General features: G+C 36.1%; 1 protein-coding gene across 11 annotated transcripts in view; it reads left to right on the top strand.

Annotated features, from left to right (window-relative positions):
* sdk2b (sidekick cell adhesion molecule 2b) overlaps positions 1 to 15732 on the top strand; it is a 637792-nt gene that overhangs the window by 599605 nt on the left and 22455 nt on the right. For 6 of the 11 annotated variants that reach the window (XM_009306869.4, XM_009306867.4, XM_073918822.1 and 3 more), the window contains 6 exons: positions 1562 to 1699; positions 3014 to 3223; positions 3316 to 3441; positions 10062 to 10226; positions 10367 to 10507; positions 14040 to 14178. In XM_009306869.4, coding sequence (XP_009305144.1) covers positions 1562 to 1699; positions 3014 to 3223; positions 3316 to 3441; positions 10062 to 10226; positions 10367 to 10507; positions 14040 to 14178 — 919 coding nt within the window. The remainder of the gene's footprint in view (positions 1 to 1561; positions 1700 to 3013; positions 3224 to 3315; positions 3442 to 10061; positions 10227 to 10366; positions 10508 to 14039; positions 14179 to 15732) is intronic. The other 5 variants (XM_009306870.4, XM_009306868.4, XM_073918820.1 and 2 more) reach the window with 1 other exon arrangement.

Below are 15732 nucleotides of genomic sequence, written 5' to 3'. Positions count from 1 at the left end.
TGTTTGTGTTGCTCTGCAATTACACTTCCGAAATGCTAGCTGTTGAGTTTCTTCGTGGGTGAATGCTACAAGTAGCATGTCACCCTGCAGCCCAAGACCGCTTACTCACTGAAACTAAGCAGGGCTGAGCCTGGTCAGTACTTGGATGGGAGACCACTAGGGAACACTAGGTTGCTATTGGAAGTGGTGTTAGTGAGGCCAGCAGGGGGCGCTCAACCTGTGGTCTGTGTGAGTCCTAATGCCCCAGTAAAAGTGAAGGGGACACTATATTATCAGTGGGCGCCGTCTTTCGGATGAGACGTTAAACCGAGGTCCTGACTCTCTGTGGTCATTAAAAATCCCTTGGCACTTCTCGTGAAAGAGCAGGGGTGTAACCCTGGTGTCCTGGCCAAAGTCCCTCTATCGGCCCCTATGATCATGGCCTCCCAATCATCCCCTTCCACCTTGGCTCTATCACTGTCTCTCCACTCCACCAATAGCTGGTGTGTGGTGAGCGCACTGGCGCCGTTGTCCTGTGGCTGCCGTCTCATCATCCAAGTGGATGCTGCACACTGGTGGTGGTGTGGAGAGACCCCCCCTCATGATTGTGAAGCGCTTTGGGTGTAAGGCCATACACAATAAATGCGCTATATAAATGCACATTAAATTACAAGTAGCTAAAACAAGCTTATTCAGAGGCGGGAACCGGCAGATGTGTAACAACTTTAATTATAAGGTAAAAACAAAACAAAAGTTTCCATCTGGAGCTCCTTCACAAGACTCCAAACTTGTAAACACTCGCAACGACGAGTTCACATGGCTCTCACCCCCCGCCCACACTTGTCACCACTACCAAGCCACCAATCACAGAGCTTGCACTAAGCATCGTTGCGGCATGTCGTTACTTTTTTTTTGAGAGGTGCATGGCGGTGTCAGCCACAGTGAAGGCTATGCGACAATGCCAATACTGCGCCAGATCATACGCGCACACATGATGCAGAAGTATGAATCATGTCAAATGTCCCAAACGCATGGTGTACTAGTTCGAAGTGTAGAACTATACACATACTCAACTCAGTCCATACTCAAACTAACATTGCCCACAGTACATTGCGCGTTAAATGTGAAACTACAAACATAGGTAAAAGATGTGTAAAAAAATCAGCAGGAAATGACGACTGTGGACATTAGGAAGTAGCTCAGAGTTATCTGGGGAGCTTGAATGAAAAGTTAGTGAATGAAATGGCAGAGGTGGCCTGTTGCTTGACAATTTGTATCCATCGTTGTCTGTTTGTGTGCATAGTGAGAGAAAATTACAATTGTGCCATGATGAACATGAACTGTTGTTGCGTGAAACATTGCAGGAAACTAGCCATTGGACGGTGACTTAATGATGTTAGTCGAACTATGTAGCCTGCTATAACATGTAAAATAGGAACAATCAAAAGCAACTCTAACGCCTCAATCATATTATTGTCTTATTCAGATTAAGTCAAACAATTCGATTACTGACACCCATGTAAATGTAGTCATTGAGTGTCTGTCGTGGTTTGTCCTGATTATCAGATGCTTTCTCTTTCAGCTCCCAGCGCTCCCAGTTTTATCCACTTCAGTGAGCTCACCACCACCTCTGTGAACGTGTCGTGGGGCGAACCGGTCTTTCCTAACGGCATCATCGAGGGCTACAGACTCATCTATGAGCCCTGCATGCCTGTGGATGGTCAGTGAATTTCTTGTTTGGTGGATTTAGCATCCTGGTTCAACAGTATTTTTTATTTTTTTTTACTGGCTTGAATTGATAGTTTAGTGGATATAGTGTGTGATTGTGTGTGTGCGTGCACAGAGGTGTAAGGCCTGGAAAGACACTTTACATTCAGAATATCAGATTAATATTGATATTAATGTTAATATTGATAACTAAGGGTCCTCAATTAACATTTCTGCCAATGGTGTCAAGAGTACAGTGGGAGCACTGAATATTACAAGACATAAATAATCCTAACTGACTATAATATTTATTTATTTATTTTATCTTATTTTATTTTATTTTATTTTTTAAATGTCATAAAATGATCATAAATGCACTTGTCAATATGTTAGATCATAATGCAGATAATAATAAACAAATCTAATAAATATAGATAAGCACATTTATTTTATTTTATTTTAAAAAGATTATCAATATTTTATTTCATGATTTTATTTTTATTTATTTATTTTTATTATTTTATTATTTTTTATTAAATTTCTTTTTTTTAGTTTGTTTTATCATTTTTTTATTTTTTTTATTTGTTTAATTTTTTTTATTATTATTTTGTTTTATTATTATTTTATTCTATTATTTTATTTATTTTTTTATTTGAGTTTAGTTTTCATTTTATTATTTTATTTTTAATATTATTTTTTTTCATTATTTTATTATTTTTTAGTTAGTTTTATCTTTTTTGATATTTTATTTTTATTTGTTTTATTTTATTATTTTGTTTTTATTATTATTATTTTATTATATTATTTTATTTTATTATTTAATTGTTTATTTTAGTTTATTTTATCATTTTATTTTATTATAGTTTTATATTTATTTTTTACTATTTTATTATTATATTTTAAATTTTTTAATTTAATTTATTTTATTTTGCAGCTATACTCAACTTTAGCAATACTTAAACCACAGTACTTATTTTTGTTTACTTTTATTTTATTTTTAATGTTGAATTTGTTGCATTTTAGTCTATTATAACCAGTTAGAAAATTAGAAGTTATGAAAAGACAAGTCTTTAAAAATGTATCATGTCAGTTTATCATTCTCCATGAGTCCTCTTAAAGTAAACAAGTTTATAGCACCTAATAAAAAATCCAGCCAAATTCTTATTAACTAACCAAAGTCTAACATTTGGCCCTTAAGGAGTGTTAATTTTGGATCTTGCCATCAATACTCAGGTGCCAACGGCATTATTAAAACTGAGATTTCCGGCCACGTGTGAGTGTGTGTCGAGCTGCTGTTGCCTGAACTAAAAGCGGTGTGTTTGTCTAGAGTCCTCAGTGGCCTGTGTCGACTGTCTTCACTCCCCCTCCCCCCCAGGCGTCAGTAAAATCGTGACGGTGGACGTGAAGGGAAACGCGCCGCTCTGGCTGAAAATCAAAGACCTGGCGGATGGTGTCACGTACAACTTTCGCATCCGCGCCAAAACCTTCACCTACGGTCCTGAGGTGGAGGCCAACATCACCACAGGACCCGGAGAAGGTCTGTTTGGATGCTACTTCTGAGGTTTCACACCACTTCAGCTAAGCTATGTATCATTGTATCATGTAATCACTCGTTTTTATCGTTTTTAGGAGCCCCTGGGCCTCCTGGTGAGCCATTCATCTCACGATATGGCTCCGCCCTCACCATCCACTGGGCCAATGGGGACCCTGGACGAGCACCAATCACACGCTATGTTATTGAAGCCAGACCCTCAGGTGAGATTAAAATCAAAAGGGTCCTATTATGTTCTTTTACAAATTTTTATTGTGTATGAGGAGTGTAGTAGAGCAGTGTATCTCAACCATGTTCCTGGAGGACCACCAACACTTCATGTTTTAAATGTCTCCTTTCTTTGTCACAGCCATTGCTGGTCTTTCAGGCTCTGCTAATGAGTTGAAGATCTGAATAAGTTGTGTTTGGTTAAGATGACACTCTAGTAGAACATACTCTCATGTTTGGTGGTTCAAATAACATATTATTTTTCACATAATTTATATTTGGTCTGATAAAGGTCCACCTTTCAAAAAGCTAAATGTATTGTGATTGGTTAGCTGCCTCAACAAAAAGGTTTTTTTCTGTTTCGTGGAGACTGAGCCAGAGAAAAACGACCACATTGCTTTGTCAAAGATCAAAACTTACTAGTTTTTTCATTAAATAATGTTTGTTTTGGGTTGCAGACATACATTTTTACATATATAAACTGAACCAAAGTCCCTTTAAGGCAAGTCATTTCAAATGGCAGCCATCTTTAAAAGCCTTATTCTGTTTGAATGGGTAAACATCAAACTTTCTAGCATTGTTTGCCAAGCTTACGATTAAATGTCATATTAGGAATCATCAATAAAATTAAACAACTGTCTTTTTAATTTCATTTTAAAACGTTCAAATCCCACAAAATCTGCAGAAACTCATGTCTGGTCGTCAGTCTATAACGATCGATGATTGGCTCCTATACTAGAAGGCGGGGTTTCATTCGCCATATTGACAGTTACACTTTTCCCCCTTCAAAACTGAGAGTGACATGTCTTGAATATTCATGGGTGTTTTGTTGGTTGCTAGGCTACCATCAACCATTTTCTCAGTTGAAAAGTTGACAAAACATTTCTGTCGCTCTGATACAAGTTTTGAGATAATTAGTTCACCAAAATGTGTATATTTCATACAAGCTGAGGCTGATCGGTCAATTCTTGTCATGTGAATTGAGAGCGGTGCGTTCACTGATTTCATTCAGCTAGATGTGTGCGTCTGGAAGGAGCAAGCGCGTCATGCCGCTTGTGCGTGCAAGCCGCACACCTCCATTGCAAACAACAAACTTTTGTGAACTCTAGAAAAGACTCAATATGCAAACAGCTCCTAAAAGACCGCTGTCATTTGTGATCTTCAGCAGTTGATCTTCCTCTGATTCGGCTTAGCAAAGAAACTTTCCAAAGATGTCTGCTTCTTACTAATTTTGCTGCTTGTGGGATAAATTTGGGCACTCAAGTAATCGATATGTAACCGAAAAAAAATGCTCAATTTATTTTTGCAAAATAAAAGACAGGTTAGACTCAGATAATAAATAAAATAATTAATCATTTCTTGTGTGGCCCTGTACCAATTGTAACGGTCCGTGGCTTGACGGTTGAGGACCACTGTTCTATAGTCTTTCATTGAACTAGCTACTTATACATGCTGATGTCTATAGAGATGACAATTATAATCATTTTACACATAATCTGATAATGTGTGTTATTCAAAACAAGGGCACACTGTTTAGCTAGGTTTACTTTATTTTTGTTCCAGTTAAACTGCCACTCACTTTCATGTATTTAATGAGAAGTTGATGAATTGGCATGTTGTAAATCCAGCAGCTGTAATCTCTCTACTGCAGTGGAGACTAACATGGTGGCACCCATCAGATGTCACATACTAATATGATCTGTATTAAAATGTTGTTATTATTAATAAATGTCAAATATTTCACAACATAATCAATTTAAGCTGAGAATATTGGTCAATAGGATCAGGCAGAACCTCCGCACACACTGTGTTTTAAAGTGTAGTGAAGCACTGTGTTCATATACACAAACTTTTTACATTCAACTTCATTCATTCATCCTTCGGCTTAGTCCCTTATTTATCAGGGGTTGCCACAGCGGAATTCCAGCATATGTTTTACACAGCGAATACTCTTTCAGCTGCAACCTAGTACTGGGAAACACGCATACACTCTCGCATTCACATACATACTCATACACTACGGCCAATTTCAGTTCATCCAATTCACCTATACATCATGTCTTTGGACTGTGGGGGAAACCGAAGCACCCGAAAACCCACGCAAACACAGGAAGAAGCCCACACAGACACGCCAACTGGCCCAGCCAGGACTCGAACCAGTAACCTACTTGCTGTAAGGTGACAGTGCTAACCACTGAGCCATGTGCCACCCCTACTTTAAACGTTGTTTCTTCCAATTTTAAAATAATATTTTCAAAAGAAGAGTAAGAAATTTAAATAAAAAAGGGACAAATTATGCAAAAAAAGAGAGATGACTCATCCAAAGCTGACAATTCTGTCATCATTTATTAACCCTTCACTTGTTTAAACCTGATTGAGTTTTTTTTTTTATCTGATACAAAACTAATGAATGCTTTTGAAGAGAGCAGAAAACCGGTAACCATTGACTTCCAGTATGTTTTTTTTTCAATGTAAGTCAATGGTTACCGGTTTTCAGCATTCTTCAAATTATCCTTCTTTTGGTTCAGCAGCGACAAGAAGCTCATAAAGGTTTGGAACCATTTGAGAGTGTATAAATTGTGAGTAAACTTTGGGGTGAGCTATCTCTTTAAGACCTAAGCTTACTCTACGTTATGTTTGGCAGCATATTTCTTCATCCACACTCATTGATACAATTCTCCCAAACAACGAAGAGTGATTCCATATGCCTCAGTCTTAAAAAAAGACACTGTCAGCAGCTTGCGTCCAATGAAGGAGATATATTGTTTTGAGCTTTCCAATTGAGACAGAGCAGATCAGATTTCCTCGATGACTGAGAAGAAAATGAATAGTGTGGGAGGAGCACGTGGAATTGATTTAAGAAACTGTGTGTTTTTCAAGACCCATGCATTAGTTTGATGTATGCCAGACCGTCTTCGCATTGCCCTTCATATGCCATTGAGGTGGAATATTGTTTTCTCCCTCTGCCCTGAAATTCTCACCCTATAATTTAGTCTGGCACATGACACCAGCTTTACTGTTGAAGGCACCGGGGGTCTTAATAGCATATTAAACACATTAGACGTAGCTGAAAATGACGTGATCTATTGTTATGAAATTTTACTCGGTGAGGTCTCGCTTCTGGATTATTAGTTCTGACAGCTCCTGCAGTGTTAGACACACACACACACACACACACACTCACTCACACACACACACACACACACACACACACACACACACACACACACACACACAAAACAAAGTGTTCTTAAAGTGACAGTTCACCCAAAAAATGTAGAATTTTCTCATCATTTACAGTACTCACGCTGAAGTAATTTAAAACTTATATTAATTTATTTATTCTGTTTAATAAAAAACAATATATAAAGTTGCCATTGACATCCATAGTAGAAACATAAATACAATGGAAGTCAATGGCTTTTTTCCCCCAACATTCACTTCACTTTAAAGTATCTTTCTTTTGTGTTAAGCAGAAAAATAGCTTGAATAGGTTTTCAACAAGGGGAAGATGAATAAATGATAATAGAATTAAAATTTTTTAAATGAACTATCCCTTTAAAGGGACAGTTTATCCAAAGCTGAAGAATATCTGAAGAGTTCAGATTTAATAACCTCCAAATACCCACTGAAATTCTCTGCTAAAATTAACTTTTTTTCTCAGCTTACTATGTTTATGTTCAGATTTATCACTTTAAATTCAATTAAATAATAATTTTTTGCCATAAAAATGGATTTACTGAACATACTCACAGGACTTTAAGAAAAATGGCTATTTTAGAAGAAACTTTCAGATGGTACTTTTTTGTTTTTTGCATCTGAACACTTCATCTTTTATTTTTATTTTACCCTCAGGCCATATAAAATCCAAAAAACCCACGCAAACACGGGAAGAACTCCACACAGAAACGCCAACTGGCCCTGCCGGGACTCGAACCAGTAACCTACTTGCTGTAAGGCGACAGTGCTAACCACTGAGCCATGTGCCACCCCTACTTTAAACTTGGTTTCTTCCAATTTTAAAATAATATTTTCAAAAGAAAAGAGTAAGTCATTTAAATAAAAAAGGGACAAATTATGCAAAGAGAGAGATGACTCATCCAAAGCTGACAATTCTGTCATCATTTACTGATAAAGGGTTTTGAAGAGAGCAGAAAACCAGTAACCATTGACTTCCAGTAAGTTTTTTTTTTCTATGTAAGTCAATGGTTTCCTGTTTTCAGCATTCTTCAAATTATTCTCCTTTTAGTTCAGCAGCAACAAGAAGCTCATAAAGGTTTGGAACCATTTGAGAGTGTATAAATTGTGAGTAAACTTTGGGGTGAGCCATCTCTTTTAGACCTAACCTAAGATGTATTGTTGAAACTAGAAGTTTACACACACTGTATAAAAAGGCACATAACCATTTAAAAAAAGTTGGATGTTAATGTGACTAAACTTTTTTCTCTTTTATGTAAGTTAGGATTGTCAAATTAGTTTCTGTAATGCTTAATAGCAGAATAATGAGAGATATATTTTTTGAGAAATTGTTATAACTTTCCTTGAAAATCAAAAGTTTACATACAATAAGATTATTATGCTTCTGAAAAAGCTCAGATGATGGTGTCAAGGTTTTGAAAGTTTCTGATTGGCTAATTGACAACCTTTGAGTTAATTGGAGGCACAACTGTAGAATAGTATTTAAGGAAACCCTCAAACACACTGCTTCCCTGTGTGACAACATGGGGAAATCAACAAGCCAGAATCAACAAAAAAGCCAGATTACAATTTGCTAAATTACACCGGGAAAAATACTAATTTTGGAGACATATCCTGTGGTCTGATGGAACTAAGATTGAACCGTTTGGCCATAATGACCAGTGTTACATTTGGAGGACAAAGGGAAAAGCTTACAAGCCTAGGAACACCAACTTAACTGTGAAGTATGGGGGCGGCAGCATCATGTTGTGGGGCTGTTTTGCTGCAGGAGGGACTGGTATACTTCACAGCAAAGATGGCATCATGAAGAAAGAACATTATTTAGAAATACTGAAGCAACATCTCAAGACAGCAGCCAGGAAATTAAAATGGGTCTTCCAAACAGACCATGACAATAAGCATACTGCCAAATTAGTTAAAATTTGCTTTAAGGACAACAGAGTGAATGTTTTGGAGTGGCCATCACAAAGCCCTGATCTCAATCCTATGGAAAATTTGTGGGCAGAGTTAAAAAATCTTGTGCGAGCAAGACACCCTACAAATCTGACTCAGTTACACCAATTCTGTCAGGAGGAATGGGCCAAAATTCCTTTAAACTATTGTGAGAAGCTTGTGGACGGATACACAAAACATTTGACCAAAGTTATACAGTTTAAAAGCAAAACTAAAAAATACCAAGGAAATGTTTGCAAACTTTTGACTGTCAAGAAATTAATCAAAAATTTAAGAACAGAGGACGCGTAAAATTTATCGCATGTGTTCTTGATGTCGAGGGTGCATGGATGCAGACTTGTGCACCGAACTCGCTCTAGAAGTCCCAGAAGTCATTGCAACCGGAGGTGCATTTTATATCGATTTATTATTAAAGTTCAGTGATATAACTTATTTACCTCAGGAGTTCCCCTAAATGAGATGGTGAATTAAACATTACCATGAAAATCTTAATAAAGCAATTAACACAATAAGGGTGTTTGTTTGCTGAAATTCCTATTAAAATCTGTTTTATTTATATTGTGCAGTGTATATTTGTAAAGTCTTAGGTTGTTACTTTGGTTAATAATAAAATACTAGTGGCGGGCCGTTATCAGCGTTAACGTGCTGCGTTAACGCGAGACTCTTATCGCACGATAAAAAAATATTGCCGTTAATCTATTCTCAAAGTTGGGTTGGGAGCTGGGTCTATTTTGCGCAAGCTATGAAGACTTTCACCTTGATATTTTATCTTGGATGTATACCTGACCGGTGAGCCGTCTGAAAAAAAATGCCCTTCTGAATCCAATCAACAGGATGCCTGACTTCAACTGCTGTTCGGCCGTTTCCCTTTAGCTCATGAACATTTCATTCATGCCGTCATGACAAACTGGGGTATTAGACACAAATAAGGAGTAAGGACTGGTGAGAGTGTTATGGAATTTAATAATGCACGCCAAATGGAAAGAAAACAAACTCCCACATTTCGTGATGTGTGTGTGTGTGTGTGCAGTCGTTTACTGGCAGCCATTGCGGTGTTTACTTCAGTAATGCCACTAATATATGCATACTTCACATGTCTTAACTCCATTTCTGTTTAGTTCAGTTATGACTTCATTCGGATTAAGGTAATCAAAAAATCGCTGTTTGGAGCTTATGTAGGCCTACAGTTCAAAATTCATGTTTAACTGAATAAACATTAAAGTTGATTAAAGTCGATAAAGTGGGATTGAATTGAATTGAATTGAATTGTGTATTAAATGATATATTGAGAATGCTGAATAAAACCAGCTTGTGGAAGAAACTGGGCAATATTTATACAATTATTTAAACCTTTAATGTACAGCCTTGACAAATGGCCCTGAGTCTGTTCATGATAAACTGGAACTCAAATGCAAACTTAGATGGTGTGCGCAACTGATATTATTGCTTTCTAAACATGTTCCAGATGAAGGATTGTGGGACATCTTAATCAAGGACATTCCCAAGGAAGTGACATCGTACACCTTTAACATGGATATCTTGAAGCAGGGAGTCAGCTATGACTTCAGGGTCATTGGTGTAAACGATTATGGGTACGGCTCACCAAGCCAACCGTCACCATCCATATCAGGTTAGTTACATTTACATGGATTCATTTAGCGTGTGGATTTATTCAAGACAACTTACAAATCACTCGAGTGTTGATCAAATAGATCTGAGGTTACGTTGAGACCAACACTTCTAATAATAACTTTTGCTTTTTTTTTCCAGCCCAGAAAGTAGCTCCGTTTTATGAGGAATGGTGGTTTCTGGTGGTGGTGGCTCTGGTCGGCCTTATCTTCATCCTGCTTCTGGTTTTCATCCTCATCATCAGAGGCCAGAGCAAGAAATATGCCAAGAAATCTGATTCAAGTATGTGATACTATCTATCTATCTATCTATCTATCTATCTATCTATCTATCTATCTATCTATCTATCTATCTATCTGTCTGTCTGTCTGTCTGTCTGTCTGTCTGTCTGTCTGTCTGTCTGTCTGTCTGTCTGTCTGTCTGTCTGTCTGTCTGTCTGTCTGTCTGTCTGTCTGTCTGTCTGTCTGTCTGTCTGTCTGTCTGGATCAGTATCCATCCATATCTATCCATCTAACCATATTTGTATCCATCCTTTAATCCATCTATCCTTCTGTGTCCATCTATCATCCATCCGTATCCATCCATCCATCCATCCATCCGTATCTTTATCCATCCATCCATTTGTATCTATATCCATTCATCCACCCATATCCATCCACCCATCTGTAATCGTATCCATCCATCCTTATCCATCCATCTGTATCTATCCATTGCCATCCAACCATCTGAGATTTCATTTATCCATCTACCCATAACCATCCACCCATCTGAGATTTTATCCATTCAAGTATCCATTACCATCCAGCCATCTGAGATTTCATCCATCCATCCATCTATTACCATCCACCCATCTGAGATTTCATCCATCCATCCGTCCATTAACATCCAGGCATCTGACATTTCAAACATCCATTACCATCCAGCCATCTGAGATTTCATCCATCCATCACCATCGAGCCATCTGAGATTTCATCCATCAATAACCATCCAGCTGACTGAGATTTCATCCATCCATTATCATCCAGCCATCTGAAATTTCATCCATCCCTCAATCCGTTACAATCCAGCCATCTATACATCCATCCATCCATCTCTTACCATCCAGCCATCTGTGATTTCATCCATCTATACATCAATCCATGTCTTACCATCCAGACATCCGAGATTTCAACCATCCATCCGTCCATTAACATCCAGCCATCTGAGATTTCATCCATCTATACATCCATCCATCTCTTACCATCCAGCCATCTGAGATTCCATCCATCCATCTATCCATCCATTACCATCCACCCATCTGAGATTTTATCCATCCATCCCTCCATTACCATCCAGCCATCTGAGATTTCAAACATCATTACCATCTAGCCATCTGAGGTTTCAGTCATCCATCCATCCATTACCATCCACCCATATAAGATTTTATCCATCCATCCCTCCATCCATCCATGACCATCTAACCATCTGACATTTCCTCCATCCATACATCCATCCATCCTCTACCTGTATAACTATTGTTTTATCATTCTAACTACCATTTCTAATATTGAACCACAAAATGTTAGACAGATGGATGGACGGACAGACAGATAGATAGATTAATAGATGTGTTTGTTAATATCAGAGAGTTCTTCAGTGAGAGTCTTGATGAATCAAGCTGCATTGTTGACATCATCAATGTGGTATGTGTGTGTGTAAATGTGTGGTCAGAGTTTCGAGGGATAGAATGATAGCGTTAGAATGAAGCAGCATTGTTGCTGTTGTGACATAATCAGTGTGGTATGTGTGTGTAAGTGTGTGGTCAGCATTTCTCTAGTGAGAGCAGGCAGATCACAACACTAACGAGGGCTGGACACAGTTATATGGGTCACTGAACATGTTAAACAAACTGAGACTAACACACACACACACATACACATGCACTCACACATGCACACACTCTCCATAACACAAATCTTAAACTACTATACAAATGCAAACCATTTATAAAACAGCACCTGCCGACCCAAAATTATTAGGCTAAAACAAGTTCACCAAAGATAAAAATGTGTTCACTTTTGTCACTAAATCTCAATAATAAACATTTATGTTTTTTTTTGTTTTTTTTTTCAAATTAATATGTTTTATGGAAGCCATTGACTTCCATAGTAGCAAATAAATAATAATATAAAAGTCAATGGCTGGTGTTTACTTACAAAAATATCAAAAATATATAATATTTTATGTTCATCAGAAGACAAGTGGAACCAGTGGAGAGTGAATAAATGCTGAAAACTTTTTTCTGATTTTTACTCTTCTCTATTACACTGAAAACCCTGATAATTTGACTGAACAAAATTAATTGAGTAAACTCGTTGCCTCGAATTATTTGAGTAATGAAGTCTCCCAAAACTTGCATATTTAGTTTTATTTAACTTGCCGGTTTGGTAAATTGTTCAGTTCACTGTGTGCTTCTGTGTGTGTGTAATTATATGCTATAAAAAATATGTTTAAAAGAAAATAAGTAGCCATTTAATCCAATAATTAATAATGAATAGTGAATAATTATACATAAAGCCTAAAAGGTTGCACATATTAGAATTTTACAGTCAAGACTACATTAAAAATTACCAATTTTTTTTTTTCAAAGGATTGTGATTTTGAGCTTACTATACTTGAAATATTAAGTTTATGCATTTTCATCGTATATAAGTTAAATTAACTCATATTTTTAGGTAAATTTTAAGTATTGTTCAATTAACTTTACTTGATTGTTTAAGTAAAGACAACATATTAGGGTTTACAGTGTAGGTCCAACTGCTTGCAAGCGCAAATTTCTAATCAGCCAATCACATGGCAGCATATCAATGCATTTAGACATGTAGACATGTTCAAAACAATCTACTGCATTTCAAATCGAGCATCAGAATGTGGATGAAAGCTGATTTAAGTGACTTTGAAATGGCATAGTTGTTGATGCCAGACGGGCTGGTCTGAGTATTTTAGTAATGCTAATCTACTGGGATTTTCATACACACCCATCTCTAGGGTTTCAGAGAATGGTCTGAAAAAGAGAAAACATCCAGTGAGCGGCATGTATGTGGACGCAAATGTCTTGTTGATGTCAGAGAAGCATGGCCAGACTGGTTCCAAGTCAACTGTAACTCAAAAAACCACTCGTTACAACTGAGGTATGCAGAAGAGCATCTGCCTTGCAGTGGTGGTGTAATGGTGTGGGGAATATTTTCTTGGCACACTTTGGGCCTATTAGTATCAATTGAGCATCATGTCAATGCCAACAGTCTATCTGAGTGATGTTGCTGACCATGTTTATCCCCTTATGACCACAGTGTACCCATCTTCTGATGGCTACTTCCAGCAGGATAATGCACCATGTCGTAAAGTGAGAATCATCTCAGACTGGTTTCTTAAACATGACAATGAGTTCACTATACTCAATTGGCCTCCACAGTCACCAGATCTCAATCCAATACAGCACCTTTGGGATGTGGTGAAATGGGAGATTTGCATCATGGTTGTGCAGCCCACAAATCTGCAGCAACTGCGTGATGCTATCATGTAAATAATATGGAACAAAATCTCTGAGGAATATTTCAAGTACCTTGTTGAATCTATGCCACAAAAGGATTAAGTCGGTTCTGAAGGCAAAAGGGGGTTCAACCTGGTACTAGTAAGGTGTACCTAATAAAGTGGCCAGTGATTGTATATTACAAACAGCAGCATCTTCTGCAGATCTAAATGTGTCACACCTAAGCTATTTATTGTGCTATTTGGTCTAATGGGCTCCTAATATTTCCACATCTCTTCCATAAAGGCAACAATTCCAACTGCAATGCCCTGACACATGGAGAAATGGTCAGCCTGGACGAGAGCCGCTTCCCTGCTTTAGAACTGAACAATCGACGTCTGTCCGTCAAAAATTCCTTCTGTCGCAAAAATGGCGTCTATACCAGGTCAGTGAAAGTTTCTGCTTCTATTTATCTCAGCTTTTCATTGAAAACATGCAGTATTTTTTTACAGGACCATGCAGATTTTTAAGTTTTTTAATGTGACAGTGCTGATTTTACAGCTACAATATATCAGATTAGTTGTAAATATAAAAATAGCTGCAACTCAATATGCTAATGTTCATGTTTTACTTTGCCCAATAGGTTGGGTCATTTTATGAAGTAGTAAATCAATTATCATATGTGCTTATATTGTTCTTTACACATAAACCTATTAAACTTCCATAAAGCTTCCACTGCTTGGCAATAACGAGTTTTTAAAGGCCTAAAATCTTGGAGTTTTTCTTTCATTATGGAAAAGCTGATGCGATTACCAAATGGTTACCTTCTTAAGATCCCGCTTTCCATCATAAAAGTCAGTATAAAAAGTTTCTGTTTCCACTAATGAGAACATTTTTCTCTGACATGTCACAGGCTAAGTGCAATAACAGGTTCAGGTTCGTGACCTAAGCTATACTGCCACAGCTCTCTCTCTCTCTCTTTCTTTGAAATGAGACTGTTTTTAAAATATATGCTCCCAGTGTCTATTAATGCAAGCAAATCTATATGTGTTTGTTTAGTGGAAAAGCATGTTTAATTTTGCAACCCATTTTTTGTATTATTTATGTTTATTGTTTTTTTTTTATTTAATTGATTCATAGTATTTTTGTTTTGTACGTTTTTCCCTTTTGCATGCTTTTTGTTTTAAAAAATTTTAATATTATATTTTAATTTTAGCCTATTTTATATATTACAATTTGTTATCTCCTATTTATGAAGTAAACATTTTGTGGTTTTATTTAATTGAAATTATTTGTATAGTTTTCTTTTATTATTATTTCTAATATTAAGTTTTAGTTTTAGCATATTAAATATATTAAGTATTATTTTATCTCTTATTTATGAAGTATACATTTTTGTTTGTTTTATTTAATTAAAGTTATTTGCATGGTTTTCTTTTATTATTTTTTTTATAATATTATATTTTAGTTTTAGCCTATTAAATATATTAAAATATTTTTTCTCCTATTTATTAGGTATATATTTAGTGTTTTATTTAATTGAATATTTTTTTATTTGTAAGGTTTTATTTAATTATTTTTTATAATATTATATTTTATTTTTAGCCAATTAAATATATAATATTTTTATCTCCTATTTATTAAGTATATATTTTGTTTGTTTTATTTAATTACATTTATTTGTATGTTTTTATTAGTATTTTTAATATTATATTTTAGCTTAAGCCTAATAAATATAAGTATTTATCTCCTATTTATTATGTATATATTTTGTTTACATAGAAAATTTGATTATTTTACCATTTTTTCCTCTTGCAAAAAATACAATTAACTAGAGTAAGTCAATGGTTTATTTCACACTTTTTATTACCCACACAGTCTTAATAATTAACCAGATTGCTTAAAAGCATTTTGAATGTTTTATAGTATTACTTATGTCCATATCACATAAATTACAAATTTCAATACAACAGTGAATGCTTTTTTATTTTAACTAAGC

This window comes from Danio rerio, chromosome 12, assembly GCF_049306965.1.
Source record: "Danio rerio strain Tuebingen ecotype United States chromosome 12, GRCz12tu, whole genome shotgun sequence".
Taxonomy (NCBI): Eukaryota; Metazoa; Chordata; class Actinopteri; order Cypriniformes; family Danionidae; genus Danio; species Danio rerio.
The sequence above is the reverse complement of the archived record's forward strand: the minus strand, read 5'-3'. Positions and strand labels throughout refer to the sequence as shown.